Source organism: Salarias fasciatus, chromosome 11, assembly GCF_902148845.1.
Source record: "Salarias fasciatus chromosome 11, fSalaFa1.1, whole genome shotgun sequence".
Taxonomy (NCBI): Eukaryota; Metazoa; Chordata; class Actinopteri; order Blenniiformes; family Blenniidae; genus Salarias; species Salarias fasciatus.
The window spans coordinates 31,155,756-31,174,414 of NC_043755.1; the positions used below are offsets into that span (position 1 = coordinate 31,155,756).

The window sequence follows — 18,659 nt, forward strand, 5'->3', positions numbered from 1 at the left end:
TTAGTCGACTGCAGTTCCAACCAACGCACATGAATGTAAAAATATAAAAAAGTAGAGCATCTGTCTGAATCAGGTCTGCAGTCTATGTGGTAACAGCTGAGAGGAAGTGGGTTTGTGTACCATAATAGGAATTTGGTTTGGAATAGAATTGATAATCATTTTCTAGTATTTCTGTGTGTAAATCAGCTGACAAGCTGTAAATCATCGTCTGTGTTTGACAGTCACGTGGGTTTGTTATTGAAACAGAAAATACAGACTCCTCCTGTTTCTGTCATCTCTTTATTGCACACTGAAATAATCTGGACGTACCACTGTGGTACAGGTTTGTCTGTGTTTCCACACGGTTCTCGGTGAGTCGTTATGCAGATGGAACTGAAGCAGGCTCGTCCTCATCCGAATCGAACTCCACGTTCTCGTCTTTGACCCAGCGGCCGCTCCGGTCCTGCAGCCAGCCGTCACTGCAGAGACACACAGGATGAAGAAAGAAGCAGCAGCAGCAGCAGCCGGAGGGAGAATTAGACCACACACCTCTTCAGTTTGAGGTAGTGCTCCAGCTCCCTCCTCCTCTGGGCCGTCATGGGTTTCTCCTCCTGAGCGGCTGCAGCCGGACTTCCTGTCACTTCCTCTTTATCGGCTAAAGACGACGGGTCAGGTGACGTCAGGTGACTTTTTATCAACACTATGATCGACATTAAAACTTTGAGACATGTTTTACCTGTTGGATTTTCACTGGAAACTTCATTTTCCCGCCATGCAGATGGTGTCTGGTTGTAAACGTTGCTTCTGGGATTACAGCTTCTGCTCGTTGGCTCGTTCTCAGATTTTGTACTTCAAAGAACAAAAAAACACACAACATGATTTTAAACTACTTTTTGTTGCCTGAGCTGAATCTGTCCGATAAGCACCAACCTGGTTTTTCTGTGGCGGCTGTTATAAGGGACGGTCTTCAGCAAAGCATGATGGGTAAGTTTCCGAGTTTGTGTCAGTAAAGGAGCAGAACTGGACGACTCCTGAAACCACAAACAAACCAAACAACTCAGGTCATCTGGTGAATTCATTTCAGTTGAGAATCAACATGAAAACCAGCTTCATCCAGAGCGAGCTGCAAAAAAGAACATAGACCCTCAAAACAAGTGTCATGAAAATATCCCCGCTTAAACTAAATATCTTCTTAAAATAATGGAAAACATTTTATTTACAGTGGCAAAGATTGGATCCGCTTTTGGACGATGCAAGCAGGAAGGAGACGGATGCATTTAGATCTTTTAGCTGCTTTTCCACAGAGAGTCTTCAACGCTCAGACTGGATTTGCTGTGGAAATCCGTTTTTTTTCACCACATGGTTCTTCATATTTTATCAAGTGACCCATATTCAATTCAAAGACGCCTCACTACAACATCAGAAACAACACACATGAGTACTTGTAGCGTTTTTTAAACTCCAGGCTAATTTTGAACCCTGTGCTAATGAAGTCAAAAAAATGGAGGATGACGTTGGATGACGTGGATGATGTTGTTGATGATCATGCTACGGTTCCTGCGTGCCAAAAACTGTCCAGAGAAGGAGGAAAAGGGGCCATAATTGCATCTTATGCAAATATTTCCTGAGAAGTCATGTGACCTCTTCAACTGACCCCTGTGCTGGATTTTCCTCCCGTCTGATAGACTCCATGCTTCTCATTAATTTACCGCGTGTTCACTACGTGACAAAATCAGCCGGATGGTCGCAGATTTTATGATGTTCGAGACCCAAAGTTAAGAAAATCTGATCAGCCTGGTTACACAGCGATCTCATTGACACATATCGACACATATTTGATTTATTTCCAACTACACATATGAATGAGGCTTGTATCCAATCTCAATATATCTGAATCTATGCGTCTTTTTCCTGTTTATGTTGACCAAAAGCAGATCTAATCTGTGACACATAAGAGCAAAAATGATCAGACTAGGGTCACATTACACTGACGGTGTGAATGTGGCCTGAAACGACCTTTTCAGGACAGAGAGAGAGAGAGAAAAAAAAAAAAACTGGGAACAATACAGCATCCAAAATGTTTCTCTGGCCTCATTTCAAGGTCGACTTTTCCATCAGGAGAAAACACCTTCGGATGGATGGTGTAAATTGTCAGAGTCATATGTTTGTCACAGGAGCTCTGAAAAAAACATACTGAACGCTGGAAGAAGGTCAGTCAGACACAGAAATGCTCCATTTGCTGGGCTCGTGTTGTTTTCCACTGATGATTCACTCACCTGCTGACAGACAGACTCACGTCTCCCACTGCTGGGCTGAATCGCAAATATTCAGCACAGAATGACAAACAGTCTGGATAATGCCGGATTAACTCTTTTCTTTAAGCTTTAGTTTTGCCTCCAGGATTTTACCATCATCACTTGTATTATCTATAATAGTGAAAAACAGTTCTCCCCTAATCTAGGATTCTTTTTTGTATTTACATAAATGTCTGTGTTTCTACTTCATATTAAAAAAAATTGTTGAGAGATCCTCACCTGTGTTTGGTCTTCAGCCTCAACATACTTTTCGTGTTGCCGTTTTGTTATTTCAGTCTTCAGCTGTGCTTTCTTGCCATAAAAAGCTTTTAATCCTGCACAGAAGGCAAAACATGTTTAATGAGTCATTTTGTTCTATTTAAAGTCAGATGACACAGTGCACAACATCTCATTTATCAATTATCAAGCACTTCATTATAGAAGTGTATAAAGGGTCCTTTCTTGTGGAACCAGCTCCCAGTTTCCAGTTTCAGTTCGAGGCTAACACTATCTCTACTTACAGGATCGAGATTAGGTTTATAGTCCGGGTTGCCTCAGGTCACCGTGGACCATTTCAGATAAGCTGCAATAGAATTAGAGTTAACTGAAAGCAGCTTCTTCCTTTTTCATTCTGCATACTTTTATATTCCTCTGTAATATGCCACAAACAGCATATCATTCTCCTTCCTGTGATTTGATGGAGGACCTCTAATGTTTGAAAACTATGATCTTTCTGTCCTGCCCATGTCAAGTCTGTGGTGTATGGATTTAACCTCTTTGATGCTCTCTGTCTCATCCCTTCTTATTACTTTCTGTTAAACACCCAGCCAACACATGGTTTTTTCCAGGTAAATCTGTTTGTCCTTCCCACTGTTCCCCATGCTTGTGACTGTTGGGTTTTTCATCAGCAAAGATGCTAAAAGATTATTGTGTAGGAACTAAATTGAATTCAACATGCCTCAAATATAAATTAAATGTGGATTATGTTAACGTGGCTTCTTCACAGTGCTACTGCATCTTAAACTGGCCTTTTTTTTTTACCAATAGTGACAAAGAGAAGTGACTCTAAATACTCAAGACAGAAGGGATATAATCTTACCTGTTTATTTAAACAGCATACAGTTTGAGAAAACTACACCACATATTCATTTATCTCAGTATTTAATGTCTGAATGACCTTATGGGGCAGCGCAGTGGTGCAGTGGCCAAGCCTGTGTGCAGGGGAGCCACCAGGGAGTTTTGGGCCCCATTAAAAGAAAAGAAAAGATATTCATATTCATTTTTTCAGTATTATGGTTTTATCAGGGGCCTTTCTGGACCCCTAACCCCCCTCCCTTTTTCGGTGCCCCTGTCAGTGTGTGTGGAGTTGGCATGTTCTCCCCATGCCTTCCCTCCCACAGTCCAAACACAAGCACGAGAGGTTAACTGATCTAAATTGGTCCCAGGTGTGAAGGTGGTAGTTTCTGAGTGTTTCTCCTGGTGAGCGGTCCAGGGTGTAACCTGCCCTAAACCTGGGATTGGCTCCATCACCTCACGACCATGAACATGGATGACTTTGAGGAAGGGGACTCCATACTCTCACCTTCCAGATGCTTCTTGCCCTTTCTGTGGACTGTCAGCATGTCGACTGTGTCAAACACTGGACGGTAGGCGCAAACCAGACACGTGTATCTGTAGAACAAAAACACACACTGCTCATTTAAACCTCAAATCAACAACCACAACGAGTAGGTTTTAGGGTCCTGACGTCCCAACCTTCCATTTTTCATGAGAGCAGCCTCATCATCTGGGATAAAATGAGACAGAAGATCAGAAACACGGCGTTTCTGAAACATAAGAAAAACATTGGTAAACTCCTGTTGCTCCTAGCTACAATGCTAGCTTATGCCATGCTAACAACAACATGTCTACTGCAACACGAACCGCTTTTCCAGAACATACTCACCTTGAGGATATTCAGCTGACTCTTATCGTCACCTTCTCGTTTGAAAGACATTTTTATATTGGTTAAAAAACCTTAAAATACGTTAATTAAAGGCTCGTCACTCCACGACTAAGGTAAGCTAGTTCCTGTTAGCAGTGTTGCATTCAAGTGTACAAGACATAATGGGAAACACTAAATAGAAGCGCTCATTTCGAGAGCGTATTTTAAGTCAAAAAGTAATTCAAAAGCCTATTCCACCAAGTACTTGTAAATGTAAAACTATAGAGTTTTACATAAATTTGAATGAATTAAGAGCCAAATATTGATAAGTCGACCTTATATTTACTATAAAGTGAAGTTCTTCCTGTATTTGATTTAGTTTCCCGATGTGTCGTGAATGCAGCGCGCTTCATGACGGGTCACGCACGTTGCCATGGCAACATGCCTAGCAGACAGACAGAGGCTCACTGTGATTAAACAAGACAAACTTGAACAAGTTTGACTTTTCAGCGGTTTCCATATGACAGGCCAGGCAGCTCCACCTCAAAACAAAGCGGAATTTTAAGTTTTCAACAAGTTGTCGTTTACGTGACTCTTGGACGTCAACGTTAATTAAGTCGATAAGTTAGCTAGCATGCTAACTAAGAAGCTAAAGAAGTGAAGCGGTTCCACTCATGGTGCTCACCGCGACCCGGACAACAACAGGTGGCCGTGTTTCACAACATCATCCGGGCGTTTGCACGACCATGTCTGGAGCGCGAGCACCTTCACCGTGCAGGGGGAATCCGGGTCTCCTCCGCGGGAGCCGCTCGAAGTCTTACGGCAGTTTGATCCGATCTCCGCTGTCTCCGGTCCGCCAGTGGCGGCTCGAACACACGATCCAGCCCGGAGAGACGCTCCCAGGCCTGGCTCTCAAGTACGGAGTGTCTGTAAGTACGATCCTGCCTGGTTTCTCTGAAATTAGCTTAAAATTTTATCGTTTATCTTCTTTCTTGGTAACACCGCCAATTTCTTTCTTCTGATGGTTATATGTGCGCATTTGCAGATGTCGTGTAGTATATTTTTTTTCTAATTGTGTTACATTACTTGACTGTCATCCACATATAGTATAGATTACATCTGAGTTGCTCCAAGTGACTGTTCTAGAGAAATAATGAATTAACATCTGAATATGTATATATATATATATATATATATATATATATATGTATTATTAAAGTTATTGTTTACCGAAATATTATTCATTGTTTATATTCTTTTCATCCCCCCTCATGGGACAAATAAAGGGATCTAATCTATTTTTCAAACCTGATGACAGTTTGAGTTAACATTTTGAGAAACAGTCAATTTGTTAGTGCATGATTGAACTCCTCCGATTTCACTAGAATATGTCTAAATGTCAAATTCCAGCTTCAGACAAACTTCACATAGGTTTTATTTTTTTTTTTTTCTAAAAGGCTCACTGGTATATTCTCCCTTCCAGATGGAGGAAATCAAAAGAGCAAATAGGCTCTACACCAACGACTCAATATTCCTGAAGAAGTCTCTGTTAATCCCGGTGCTGTCAGACTTGGATGGCTGCAGTAATGGGGCGGATTTGACTGAGGAGGACTGTGACGAAGCCCGGCTTCAGAATGGGAGCTCCTCTGTGAGAAAGCAAGAAGAGGGAGAAGGGCCAGCCTCGTCAGACCTCACTCCTGTGGACTTTCTGAAGAGGCTGGATGACTTGATAAGCCAGTCCAAGCAGGCTGCTGTCAAAGGGTGCCATGACGCAGAAAAAAGGTATCGCTGTGAATTTACCGTTTCTGTAGTTTTCCCTCCTACCAGAGTTCAACAGTGTTGACAGGGTAGTAATAGATTATGTCAGTTCAGTTTTTATTTCAATAACGCCAAATACAGCAGTCATTTCAAGGCAGTTTTACAGAGAAAAACCAAACAATTCCACATGAGCAAGTGCTGGAGATGGCGGAATGGAGAGAAAGCAACAGAGAGCAACACACAGACATAAATCCACTCTGGAGATGTGATGAGGGTCAGGCCATTAAGTTTCTCTCTTGGAGGCAGAGAGACGCATTAAGCGAGAGAAGCTTGGTGAAGGTCCTACAGCAGTCTTGACCTCCAGCAGCTCCACTAGAAAATGGTCCAGACTGTCCTGAATCGGTTCGCTTTCCTAAACATTAGTCTTCAGTCTAACCTTGAAAGTAGAGGTTCGGGTTCGTGTGGGCCTCCCTGACTGAATCTCGGAGCTGGTTCCACATGACAGGAGGCTGGTAGCTGAACGCTCTGCCTCCCGTTGTACTTTTCTAGAACCTGGGAACCAACAATGAATTCTGTTTATCAATAAGTTCAGCTGTTATGTTGATATTTTATTTGTTCCATTTTTTTCATTCACTGTTTCTCATCTTGCCTTCTTGGCATCACGCTTAAGAGATGAAAACATTGTCGTCAGTGTTATTTTTCTTTTTTTCTTCAGTCTTTTAGAAAGTTAGGCCGAGTTTCCTCCATCTTGAGACTGACCGTGTCTTCTTATCCCCTCCTCCTCGGCAGGGTCGCGGCCCTCGAAGCGGCGTGCGCCAGCAGGACATCAGATTGGCGGCCACTCACGAGGTCGCAGAGCGTTATTTCATCTCCCAGAACACATCAGGAGAGGGCAGCGCCCCTCACCATGACCAAACTCACCAAGAAGCTGAGAGACAGGGAGGACGAGATCTTTGAACTGTGACACGATGTTTCCACCGCCTCGTTATCGTGATCATTAGAGAAGCTGTCCCCTTGGCAGATAAAGGAAGAGACCACTGCTGCTGTTTGCTTTTCTCACTGCCATCTCACTGGACCTTATGAGGTGACCAGCCACAGTTTGCAAATTTATTCTGCGGGTTAGCAGCCTCGTTATTTATTTTTCTTGAGTTACACTGTAGGTTGTGAAAAATCAGAGTATGAAATGTTGCAGTCACATGTCGCTTCGGTCATGTGAGCCCCGTTTTAGCCTGTGTGTAATGCTGCTTCGCTGTTTTCTAACAGTGGAATGTAAAGAATTCCGCTCATATTCACTGGAATGATGAGAAAGTTGCTCATGAATGAGTTTGTTTGTTACTGCTGAAAACTTTAACTTAAGTGTAGCTAAATTTTGAGAAACACAAAGCAATATTATAGATTTGTATTTTGAGAGGAATCCTATTTGTTACATTTTTAAGGTTCATTATAGTATTATATGGTTCATTTTAATTAAAAAGTTCATTGCACTCTGTATGACTTTTTGTTTAGTCACATTTGAATAAATGTTCTGCTCACGAAGGTCCGATTCTGTTGCTTTTTGTGACTGAAGCACATCCTCCTCCTCCACTCGTTTCCGCCAAACCGCTTCTGGTTAAAATGACACTTCTTAGAAATCAGAGATTACAGCGATGTAATCTATAGATGTTATTCAACATGCTGCTATCTGCTTGGTGACTGCAGCTCCGTTCAGCCCTCAGTGCGGCTGCTGACTGGATTCCCTGATAAACGGGACACAAACTCTGCTTTCATTTCATATCTACTCTCCCTCCTCAGATCACAGTCTACGTTTTACTGGTTTCGTCAGTGTGGTCAAAGCCAAAGATCCTTTGATCGAGCCTCATTTCAGTTTTTATCTGCAACAGATCTTAAAACTTTCAAAAGATTTTTCCACAAATGCGTTACTCCACATCACTGTAATGCTTTCTTTAGAGATTGTGCCACACTGTATTAACTGTATATTTGTTTCAATGTTCATAAAGCAATTTTATATCTGTGACACTTTTCACCTGGTTAAATTGAGGACATCATAATGTGATTATCATGACTTGAGACTCCCAGTTGAATTTTTGTGAGTTTTTTTTAAATTGTCTCTAGTTTGAACTGAGTTCAGTTCAGAACCGTCGTGATTCGGCAGCTTTCCGTGGCATAAACATGATAAATGACGCTGTTCCTGGACACATTTTGAATCAACACACTGGAATGTGAGCATCACTTTCTGTCACTTGCTTTTATTCCTGCATCATGATCCTCCGGCCTCCGTCGTTTCACCACACGGTTGCAGATGCGGCGTCCCGACCACCAGATGTCAGTGCCGTATTACAGTGCCATTGTTCCCTCTTCTACATGTTCATGCAGTCCATCTTTCTGATTTCGCACCTCTTCTAGTGGATGCATTCTGGTATCAGTAGCTCTGAGTTACACATTTCAAAGTCTCGATATTCATTTGATATGCAAGTAAGACAGCTGACGCTATATAAATCCCTTTATATTCAAGTTTGTGTGGACATAGAGACACGACTGTACGACGTTACACCTCTACACATTAAAAACTTGAGGAATGACTCCAGACTTTATTCTTATCCCACATGTGATGGGCAGCAGGTTTGTTCTCGCACCACTTTTCCCCCTCTTTGCCAGCGAGACAAAGTTTGAGTTCAGAGTCTTGGGTGAGTCTGCCTGTCGATCTCCCAGCGTCCGCCCGACGCGTCGCGCGCGTCATATTGTCTCGTCCTCCACCAGTTTGTTGAGTCCTTTGCAGATCTTGGAGAGGTGGGGCCGGAGGGGCCCGTTGGGGTCGTACAGTTTGGTCAGGAGCTGCGGGTCGGAGTAATGGTTGAAGACGTGGTTGATGCGGCCGTGAGACTTGGTCGTCAGGTGGGTGTTGACCAGTTTGAGCAGCAGGTCCCTGCAGCTGGACAGGATGTCCTCCATCACCGCCTTGTCGAAGGTGAAGTCCACCTGCATCGTTCAGCAGAAGAGGCGTAATTATGTTGATTTACTTCATTGTGAAAACGGAAGCTGTGGGGGGGGCACAACCTTCAAAGATTTTTTCTTGTTTGAATTTCATTTCATTTTTTTCAAATCGCCTTACAAGTGAAATTTTGATGCATAATCGGAGTTAATGGGGGGGGGGGGGGGGGGGGGTGGACTTATTGGGCCCCGTTTACACACTGATTTAACTAAAAAATGCATCAGTTTTATATTTTTGTGCTCACAAAAATTTTGTTTATGCTGTAACTGAAAATGATGTCAATTTATGCAGAAATGTGTAGAAAGCCACACAAAGCAATACACAATAAGCATTAACAATGAGAGAACAGACATTCATATGGACAGAAGTTAGATTATTACGGAGACTGTCAACTCTAAAACCACCAAGTCCAGGAGACTCTGGAGTTAGACATTATTATTACTGTCCATCGACTCGTGCATGTGCAGAACAACTATTTGCTGCAGCAGTGCATGAGCCGTAACGGCGTTTCCTACGTCTACAAGGAGACGGAGCCCGAGCGTTTTCAAAAAGTTTTTTTTTTTTCTCTATTTCCATGGAGACGGACTCGTTCTGTTGTGAAAAGTTCCACTTCGGGAGCCGTTGAATTGTCAGTGAGCAGACACACACAACACAAAGCTTTGCGTTTTCACTGAACCGCTGTGTGAACGGGGTCTTTAATATGAGCTGGGAGTCTTATAAAACCCCCAAAACTCTCTGCACTAAACAATATTGGCTAATCAGGATTCCAAGAACAGGACTTGAATGGTGGACTGTTTTGTACTTTGTGTAACCGTCTATGAAGCACACTCAGGGTGCCGATTCCTGCTTGGTTTATTCAGAACAGAATCTAATCCAATAAGTAAACTTTAATTGTTTACAAAAAGTCTGACGCCTTAAGCAATTTTGGTTAAAATCAGAACAAACACTTGTGCTTGTGGCTTCATCTCCCACCACCTCTTTGTATGGAAGTACATGCTGTGCCTTAAAGCTCTCTCCTTATTGCACAATGAGTTGCGTTCTTTTGCAATCAGTGAGAAACAAGAAGTGGAACACTGAACTTGTGACTTTCGTCTGGCGGCGTACCTCGTAGAAGCTGATGGCCGTCATGGCCCCCGTGCGGAGCTTCTTCTTGAAGTCCTGGGCCACCATCAGCTCCTCCGTGCTGAAGCGGTTGTTCCTGAACAGCACGCCGATCTTGACCGTGATCTTGATCAGGTCCTTGATGACTTTCTGAGCCTCGGATTTATTTCCCGTGTACTCCTTGGAGACGCGGTACAGTTCGTCCAGGATCTCACTGGTGGTGTCGTCGATGAACATCTGCACGGAGCTCTTGGTGGCCATGGAGCTCAGGATCTTCTTCTGGGCCTGCAGGGCCATGTCCTTGGAGCTGAAGGCATCCATGATCGCCTGAATGTTCAGAAGACACACGTTTAATAACAGGATTAATAAACTAGTTGAAGGCAGATTCACAAAGATTTCAGACCAAAGGTCAAAACCAAACAATCTCAACGTAAAGCCAGTTTTAATGAAATCTTCTGGTGGAAAAAAAATGTGAAATGTCCAACTAACTTCTCATAGCTTTTGCGTTGAGCATGTTTTTACAAACTTGTTATTGTGCTTGCAAGGAGGCAGCTGTTTCAGCAGCGTTGTGTCCTTCAGAAATTCGTATTAAAAAAAATCACTGGTTTCTGTGAAATTTTTCCAATTTGCTTGCTGGCTTTGTGGGCCTGATAGGAGCCTCTTGCAGGTCAGGAATTGGCCCATGGACCAGATGTTTGACACACCTGATTCAGACAGTTTAAGACAATCTTATTTTTTTTGTTTATCTTCCCTATTTATATCAGGCTGTGGCGCAAGGGCAGGAAACAAACTTTTTTCATATTAAAAAAATAAAAAAATTAAAAAAATTCCGATTTCCTCTGTTTGTAGTTTTATAATCAATCACTGTCCATATCTGGAGCCTGTTTGTCAGCAAAAATATTCATAGTCAGGATTGAATTAATGATTAAAGCACCAATTTGTTCTCACATAGTGTCCCTGGTAAAGTTGGTCTTGACTCTTCTTTTGAGGGTTTTTCGGAGCACACTCGACAGAAGGTTAACCTTTTTCCACACCTGGTGGCAGTTTACTGCCAGAAAACCAGCAGTTCCGTTTGTTGGGGGGGTTAAGTGCCACGTTCAAGGTTAAACCGCTTGTTTTTCTAGGAGGCCGGGGAGGGGAACACATGGCCACCTTCCTCATTCTAATATTACGAAGCATCTGGGGATTTGAAGTTTGGAACCTGCCTTCCCGACTCTGACTTTCTGACCTTCAGACCCATCCTGACCCTCCTCACAGGGCGGCGGTGTCCGTCTCCACACCAGCCTTCGCTAACCTGTGTGTTTGCTGCTGGATGAATAAACCGCAGATGGTGCAGTCAGGAGAATCACAGCCGTACTCGTATTCATAGCTGGAGTGTTTGTTTTTGTATCTGACATGTACTTATGATACCAAAAGGGAAAAGAGCCATGGAAAAGACTCCACAGGGGCTTTTAATTTTTCCACTGAGATTTGAAACACACCTCTCATCCACCGCCAGAGAAACCCCCCCGGGAGGTCATCAGCATGCATACGGCACAGAACTACAAAATCCGCCGTTTAGCTTTGATTGTCAACACAATTTGAATTAATTCCTTTTTAATTCCACTTAATTTCCCTCCCTAATCTGTAACAACAGAAGCAGGCAGATTTAAAGTGGATCAGTCACAGAGGGAAGCTGCATCTCTATTTTGTTTGTATGCTGTTATTAGAGGAGAGGCAAGTGAAAACTGGGCAAGTGGAATGAGGGTTTATTCCCCCGTCACCCAAATAGTAAAGAAGTATCAGAGTATGAAGTTGGATACTCAAAGTAACGAGATGTAAACCAGGTAGGAAGCCATTTTCAAACGTGTAACGGCTAAATTCCAGGTCAGGATGCTTGATTTCCTAACAGGTCCTGTTTACAGACAGCGATGAGCAGCAGCAACAAATTCCTCCTTAGGGGCTGTGTGCAAAAAGTTAGCATTTTTTTTGTTGGCTCTGATCACCGTTTTCATCTAAACAGACTCAGTTAAAAAAAAACTCCACAAAAGTTCTGCATTTTCAGTTGAAAACAGGCCCTGAGTCCAGTTTCTCTCGTCATCAGAGACGTTACGAATCTTTTTTGTTAAAACAGCAGCTCCACTCAGATTTGTGTTATTAGCTCCCCCGTCCAGAACGCTGACTGTTCAGGACATCTCGCAGTGCGACTTCTCTGCTCTGAATCTCACGTCTGGCCTGTGTGAACATGCATGTGAGGAGCGCAGGTAGGCTGCATAGCTGAGGCAGGTCTCTGCCTGCTGTCCTCCACAGCCTCAGCAGGAACGTCGAGCGTGCGCCGGGAGTAATTACTGTCCTTGGGTCTTTCTCTGGCTGAAAGAACAACAAAACACCCACACGGTTGTTGAAAGGCCATCATATTATATGTAAGCTTTTAGTTAAATGAGTTACTGATAGCTGCTTTAATGCAGTTCTTGGACTGTGAGTGAATGAACGTACCAACAAATAAATGAAAAAGTCATCCAGTAGCTGTGATATTAAGTGAATAGGCAGCTCTACTATGACTTTCTCCGTTCCTGGAGTTCACACACATTAAGCTCACAGTCACTTTTATAGGATGTCCCAGCAGGTCCCATTTCACATGCACAACCATTCATTTTGAACAAGTGGCACTTTTCTAATCGCGCGCTTTGTTACAAAAGCTTTGGGCTCCCTGCGGGGAATTAAAGAACATTCATTAGATTAATTTCCCTTAACGGTGATAATGGAAGTGGAGCAGTGTGATAGCTATTTCAGATTCATGCTTCAATCTCATTTATTTGCTAAAAAGACTGTAGGGACTTGAGGGACGTGCACAGCGTGCAGTCATCAGCATGTATTCCACACAGTGCGGCTCCCGCAGCAGGAGGCTGCTCGCTACTTGGCTTTTTGTGTATCTACATTGTTTATTTTATGCGGCTCTATCAGGGGCGTCGAGACTGTTTGGAGAGCGCTGAAACGTTCCGGCATCACAGCAGCGTATTGCCATCAAACCGCTTCTTTTGTAATGGACATCATTAGATCGGTCACTCCGAGGGCACGTTCAAAGCCGAGCGACAATTTTGTGGTACAGATAGAATGAAGAGGCCCTTCTAAGCATTTATCAGGTGTTTGTTGTTGACATCCGCCGGAGACTAGCTGCATTACACTCTCAAGTGTTTGTTTCCCTCCCAAATGGCTGCTGAAATTGACGATCGGCCGTCTAGTTATGTGAGATCTAATACCATCAGAACCGCGGGAACGGTCTCGACGTCGCTGTAACGGCCGGTCAGTGTGGAATCTTTAAACGCTGCTGGGTTAATGGACGTTGGGAGGCAGCGTGCCGATTGGCAGAGCCGTCCAGGCAGGCCGGAGAGGTAAATATTTAGCATTCCTCAGATGACTCCAGCTTTCAGCCCCTCTGTTTGTCTACATGTATGAACTCGTGTGGACGTCGGTTTTCTAGTAAAAGTAGTTTCCGGCTGTTTTTGCAAGTACAGATTGCATCTGTCTTGTGTGCATTTCTATTTAATGGTGTTATTTTAGGATTTTTTTTTTTTTTTCAAATGTGTTTTTGAAGTTAAATCCTCTGGCAGAGCTCAGAGAAACTCCGTTTACTGATACGGTCAAATGAGCTTTGTGCTGTTCTTACAGGGGATTTTTTTTTCTTTTTTTCTTTCATTGCCAGGTGTTCATGTAGTAACGGCTCACTTCAGAAGGAAGTGTCAGACCGCTCTCAGCCGCTGAGCAGGTCGTAAAATGAGATCATTTCTGAAGTAGGGCACAAATAATCAGACCGAAATCAAGTGGGGAATTTTTGTGAAAGGTTAGCAATGAGCAGGATTAGTAGTGTCTTTTTTTTTTTTTTTTTTTTTTTACAGGTGATAAACAGAGATACAGAAAGAAATTTAGAAAACAGGATTTCTGCATCCTTACTCAGCAACTCTGGGCGAAAGAGCGTTTTGCCACTTCCGTTTCGTGTTTCTCAACTGAGAGCAGGATGGCAGAGCTGTGAAGTCTCGCTTTTCACTTCACTTTCTTGTGTAACTTGCTTTTAATCTTATCTCCCCCTCCAGTAGCACATGCTATTCTTTGAATGGCTTCGCTTTGTTTCATATTTACTTTGTCAGTGGCCAAGACCACTTTTGACCAGTTGTTTTTTTTTCCAACTAAACAGGAATGAAGTAGACAAGAAAGCATTTTGAAATCCTTTGAGCACACATTGCAGTTTTCCCTCACGGCGTTGCTCAAGAATCGTCCAGCCGCCATCTGCGCTGCTCAAAGGGGAAGCGAAACGGTTCGGAGTCATCAGCATAGAGCCACGGCTCGGAGCGCCCCATCGCACAGGGCTCCACAGAGTGGCACCTCCAGCACCTGCCCGGAGCTCAGCCACACGTCAGAGCAGGCCGAGTCCAGGAGGGAAAGTCCACTACCTGGAGACGGACGTTGAGCAACTCCCCCCGCCTGTGCAAACAACGCTGTGCGTTCTCCATCGCCGCCTGTGACTGAACTTGTTCCAGCATGACTGAAGGCACATGCACGTCGCTCTCAGTCAAGATGGGGAAGTTCAGGGGAGTCGCACAGTTTCCAGTCGGACTTCGTTTCTAATTGAGGACCGAACGATGAAAACGCACAAGCTTGAGCGTTGACACATCGCCACACGTCCACATCCATTAGTTTTTTTTTCTTCTGAATTTCAACAAACGTGTCCTACCTGTGTGAGAGCCGAGTCCCCCTCCCTCCTCGTCTTTCAGATTCCTCTCTCTCTCTCTCTCTCTCTCTCTCTCTCTCTCTCTGCTCTGAGAGTCAGGTCGACGGCCCAGGCCGGCTCATTTAAGGAGACCCCTCCATCTTCACCAGAAGCAGAATCCCCCCTGAAAACGGCCCCCCTGCTGCACTTGCGCTCGCCGCCCCGTCCTGAGATAATGTTGAGTTGTACTTCCTTGAGGAACTAAATTGCTATGACACACCCCTCAGCATGTGTGTGTGTCTCTCTCTCTCACTCGCTTGCTCTTTCTCCCGCCCTCTCTCTCTCTCTCTCGCCACTCTATCTTGTTTCCCTCTGAAAATCAAATTCAAACTCTTGAAAACCGCTGTTTATCTCTCTCGCCCTCGCTCGTCACACTTTGGCACTCACCCTCAATCTGTCCCTCTCGCCCCCCTGCTCATGTCTGTAATGCTGACGCTCTGCCTCCGCTTGTCCTGACAAGTGAAAACCCCAGAAAGAATCTAACAATAATCCAGTGATGCAGCCATTTGAAAGAGGAGCGGCTTAACCCCCTGCTTTTTGTGTATTCACCTTCGCTGGAATGCGGCTTCTGTCAGTGCGGTCGAGAGCCGCGTTCCCTCCCCTCGTATCTCTTGTTCACCGTAGAATCAAAACAATGAGTAGCCAGGAGTGTCTGACAACACACACACACACACACACACACACACACACACACATACACACACAGTCATGACTCAGTCACTGTACTCTACTTCACACTTAAAGTAATCTCAACTTTATAAACCACCACACTTGTATTTATTCAGTTCGGTTTGTGTCTGTTCTAATCGAACTCAGGTCAATCATGACATTTTTGTCCTTTCAGTTGAAATTTCAAGCATGAATCACAGACCTGCTCAGTCAGGTTTGGCCAACTAATTTCCCCAAAGGCCCACATGAAAATTAGCATTACAATTAGGCCTTGAGTTTTGCCAAATAAGAATGATCTCAGGATCAAAAGCAGCTGTTTTTCAACTGCTGCTGCTCTGCGTCACATTTTCTCAGTTTCCCAGTCTGTTTAGAAATCATGATTCAAGTATTTTTTCCCCACTGTGAAATTTTGCGTGGTAACGATTGCTAGCTCTGCTAGCCAAAGCGCAAGACCTAACCATTAATGCCATCAAGGCCAATAAGGTGAACAATGTGGCCATTTTACATGTTATAAAGTCAATTATAACAGTAATTATTTTATTTGATTTAGAATTTCACAGTTAAAAATACAAAGATCGAGGTCAAACCTTTACATTGAGATCATAATCTCACTGAAATTTGAAAACTTGATGGAATGATGGAAAAAGATAAGCCTTCATCTAATCTTTTATTCCAGAGTTCGGTTGCCATCATGAGCGAATAAACCCGAAGTCTCCTGAATGAAGCTTTGTCTGATTGCCAAATGAAAGTCTTATCTGGTTAAGTAATGTAAACACATGAAGATTGTTTAGGACTAGTTTTACCCTGTGAAATCAGTACCGAGGCGTGTGTTTTAACAACAGGTTAAACAGCCTGGGCGGCGACGGTAAACACGTCTGAAGCGGTGAATCGAGCGATTCATTTGCGACCAGGAAGTGTCCTCCGTGTTGATCCATATATTTATCTCAATGGCAACCAGCTGTGCGTGAGGACTCCAGACTCCGTCCACCACCGGCTCCCACATGCTAATGGTTGTCAGGTGTCGGGGTCGAAGGTCACAGCGGAGACCCCAGCTGGGCTGCGAGGAGCGGCTGGACAGGATGCGGCCCACCACAGCGCCGCTGGGACCCAGACACACCTACCTCTTTGTCCTCCGCCTCCTGCAAGAAAGCAGCGGGAGTAAAGTCACGCTAAACTTTGCAACTACAGAATGAGGTCGGTCACCGTGGCAACAGACAGGAAGTAGTGCTTAAGCGGTTTCCTGATGGCTTCCTCTTTATCATGTAATGACATCTCGCAAGGAAACATCAGCAGGGAGAGCTCGACTTAAGATCTGTGCACGGGCGCGGGTGGCAGTGCACGTGCCTGTATGCATTTATGCGTGAAAGGGCGTGTGCGCACACACACACACACACACACACACACACTCTCTCTCTGAAATAAGCGCTTGCTTACCTGTCTCACCTTCACACTGTACACAGCTTACGCACTTGCTTCTTATGGTCATGAGATAATGAGAAACTCTCATTAAGTCACTTATCTTTCATTAAGAGATCAGGGGCCTTCCAGCCATTGACCTTATACACACACACACACACACACACACACACACATAATGGCAGTGTGTTATCACTGGATGACTAAGACGGGGATAACCGACTGAGGTCAGAATTGCAGCTGGAGCCGCGGAGCCTGAACTGGACGGAGGATTTAGCGAGCTTCGCTGCACTCGGCGCTCGCCTCTTCTTTCCACTTCCACCGTTATCAGATTGATGGAAAGTGCAGATGAAGACAAACACATCCTGAGAGATTGATCATCAGCAACCTGCAGCGAACACGGACTCCTGGTGGAAGACCTTTACACTGCAGATGCTTTTTTTAATATATCAGGTTGTAGCTGAGGCCGTATTTATGGCCTAATCCTGGTTTTTCTTTTGAAATAATTTATTGAATTATTGACTTTTGGTTAGTGTCTGACCTTTAGGCGATGGTTTCAAATAGTCAAAGCTTGAAAACAAACTATTAGTTTTACACATTTTCAAATATGCTTTTTCTTCATTTCCTTGCGAATATTATAATAATCTTTACGATATTTGGCAGGGATGTACTGGCAAACGCGTAGCTCGACCATTGAGAGCAATAAAGTGCAGAAAAGAAGTGAAGTGCGGAGGGGAGAGTGCAGCAGGATGGAGTGGGTGGACGTGAGTGTCAGGGCCGCTGTCTGGCAGGATGGAGCCGGAGTGAAGGGGAGGCGGCAGTGGGGCCCGCCATGATGAGCGCTCTGAACACACCGGCACGATCCAGAACGGACGGAGGCTCAACTGGATGTGGCAGAGAGGAAGACGCTGAGAGTTTCCTCAGGAGTGACCAGACTGGTTCAGGCTGACGAGGTCAGAAAGCTGGACGACGGTTTAGAAGCACGCTGAGAGGAGATAGTGGGTAGATTGGATGAAATGAGGAGGAGAAGAGGAAAGAGGAAACCCTCGGGGGGGATTCGTGGATGTAGCGGAGGAGGACTTAGAGGTGTTTGGTGGAGGAGAGCCGGAGGAGGAGGCAGATGGTGGCTGACCGTGAAGGGAGCAAATGAAAGATGAAGAGGTCATCCAGACATCCTCATCCTCTCCAGTCCACCTGCTGCCGACGCCGGGCGACACGTAACGCTCGCTGTCCGTTAAAGTATTGATGCGGCAGCGTCCAGACTGGTATCACTGCTTTTCTAATTACTGTGACTCCCAAAACAGAAAATCCTTGTAAGACAGTCATCTCTGTCTAAAGTCAAGTCGAGTTTAGTTTTTATTGGTCAAGTCAGCTTTCAAAGAAATATTTTTTAAATGACAGATTGTCTGTACATAGTTTTATATAAACACCATCATACAGTGCAACAGATGTCCTGACACGCAGACAGAACTCCTCAAGACCATGCTGTCAACGTCTAGGCAGCCAGATGTCTACTGAAATCACCCTGCCACTAGTTTGAGCCGGATTACGAAGCAACTTCTCATGAATGTTTTATTCTGTGTAAGGAGGCTTGTTAAAAAAACAAACAAACAACAACAAAAGCGCCTGTGTGAAACGGCTGATTCTTATTCCCTGTTTTAGTCCACAGCAGCTTGTGTTTTGTCATTATTACACATTTAAACACAGAAACAACAGAGGCTTGACGGAGTCCACACAGACGTGTGAAATGATGCAGCGATCCTGGGAGGAAAGAAAAAGACTCTT

The 18,659-nt window shown here is 44.2% G+C and overlaps 3 protein-coding genes across 3 annotated transcripts; 1 reads left to right on the plus strand and 2 right to left on the minus strand.

Moving 5' to 3' along the window:
• Nucleotides 1-268: 268 nt before the first annotated feature.
• Nucleotides 269-4,568, minus strand: scnm1 (sodium channel modifier 1). The gene is made up of 8 exons (XM_030103856.1): nucleotides 4,219-4,568; nucleotides 4,029-4,099; nucleotides 3,856-3,944; nucleotides 2,514-2,608; nucleotides 910-1,010; nucleotides 716-828; nucleotides 529-634; nucleotides 269-458 (listed from the first exon to the last, which is right to left on the minus strand). The coding sequence occupies exons 1-8, from the start codon at nucleotides 4,267-4,269 to the stop codon at nucleotides 359-361; spliced, it is 726 nt and encodes a 241-aa protein (XP_029959716.1). The 5' UTR covers nucleotides 4,270-4,568; the 3' UTR covers nucleotides 269-358.
• Nucleotides 4,569-4,643: 75 nt separating this feature from the next.
• On the plus strand, nucleotides 4,644-7,480 carry lysmd1 (LysM, putative peptidoglycan-binding, domain containing 1). The gene is made up of 3 exons (XM_030103855.1): nucleotides 4,644-5,126; nucleotides 5,681-5,979; nucleotides 6,745-7,480. The coding sequence occupies exons 1-3, from the start codon at nucleotides 4,872-4,874 to the stop codon at nucleotides 6,917-6,919; spliced, it is 729 nt and encodes a 242-aa protein (XP_029959715.1). The 5' UTR covers nucleotides 4,644-4,871; the 3' UTR covers nucleotides 6,920-7,480.
• On the minus strand, nucleotides 6,956-15,130 carry tnfaip8l2b (tumor necrosis factor, alpha-induced protein 8-like 2b). The gene is made up of 3 exons (XM_030103857.1): nucleotides 14,754-15,130; nucleotides 10,049-10,372; nucleotides 6,956-8,931 (listed from the first exon to the last, which is right to left on the minus strand). Exons 2-3 carry the CDS (start codon nucleotides 10,364-10,366, stop codon nucleotides 8,689-8,691), a joined length of 561 nt encoding a protein of 186 aa, XP_029959717.1. The 5' UTR covers nucleotides 10,367-10,372; nucleotides 14,754-15,130; the 3' UTR covers nucleotides 6,956-8,688.
• Nucleotides 15,131-18,659: the final 3,529 nt, after the last annotated feature.

What these genes read in the sequence shown, in the direction of transcription:
- scnm1 (XM_030103856.1), bottom strand. Translation starts at nt 4,269, where the DNA reads ATGTCTTTCAAACGAGAAGGTGACGATAAGAGTCAGCTGAATATCCTC. An exon ending in GCTCTCATGAAAAATGGAAG is followed by an intron (nt 3,945 to 4,028) that starts GTTGGGACGTCA and finishes TTTGTTCTACAG; the next exon opens with ATACACGTGTCTGGTTTGCG. An exon ending in AGGCTGAAGACCAAACACAG is followed by an intron (nt 1,011 to 2,513) that starts GTGAGGATCTCT and finishes TTGTGGTTTCAG; the next exon opens with GAGTCGTCCAGTTCTGCTCC.
- lysmd1 (XM_030103855.1), top strand. Translation starts at nt 4,872, where the DNA reads ATGGTGCTCACCGCGACCCGGACAACAACAGGTGGCCGTGTTTCACAA. An exon ending in CTCTCAAGTACGGAGTGTCT is followed by an intron (nt 5,127 to 5,680) that starts GTAAGTACGATC and finishes TCTCCCTTCCAG; the next exon opens with ATGGAGGAAATCAAAAGAGC. An exon ending in TGCCATGACGCAGAAAAAAG is followed by an intron (nt 5,980 to 6,744) that starts GTATCGCTGTGA and finishes CCTCCTCGGCAG; the next exon opens with GGTCGCGGCCCTCGAAGCGG.
- tnfaip8l2b (XM_030103857.1), bottom strand. Translation starts at nt 10,366, where the DNA reads ATGGATGCCTTCAGCTCCAAGGACATGGCCCTGCAGGCCCAGAAGAAG. An exon ending in CGGCCATCAGCTTCTACGAG is followed by an intron (nt 8,932 to 10,048) that starts GTACGCCGCCAG and finishes TGAACGATGCAG; the next exon opens with GTGGACTTCACCTTCGACAA.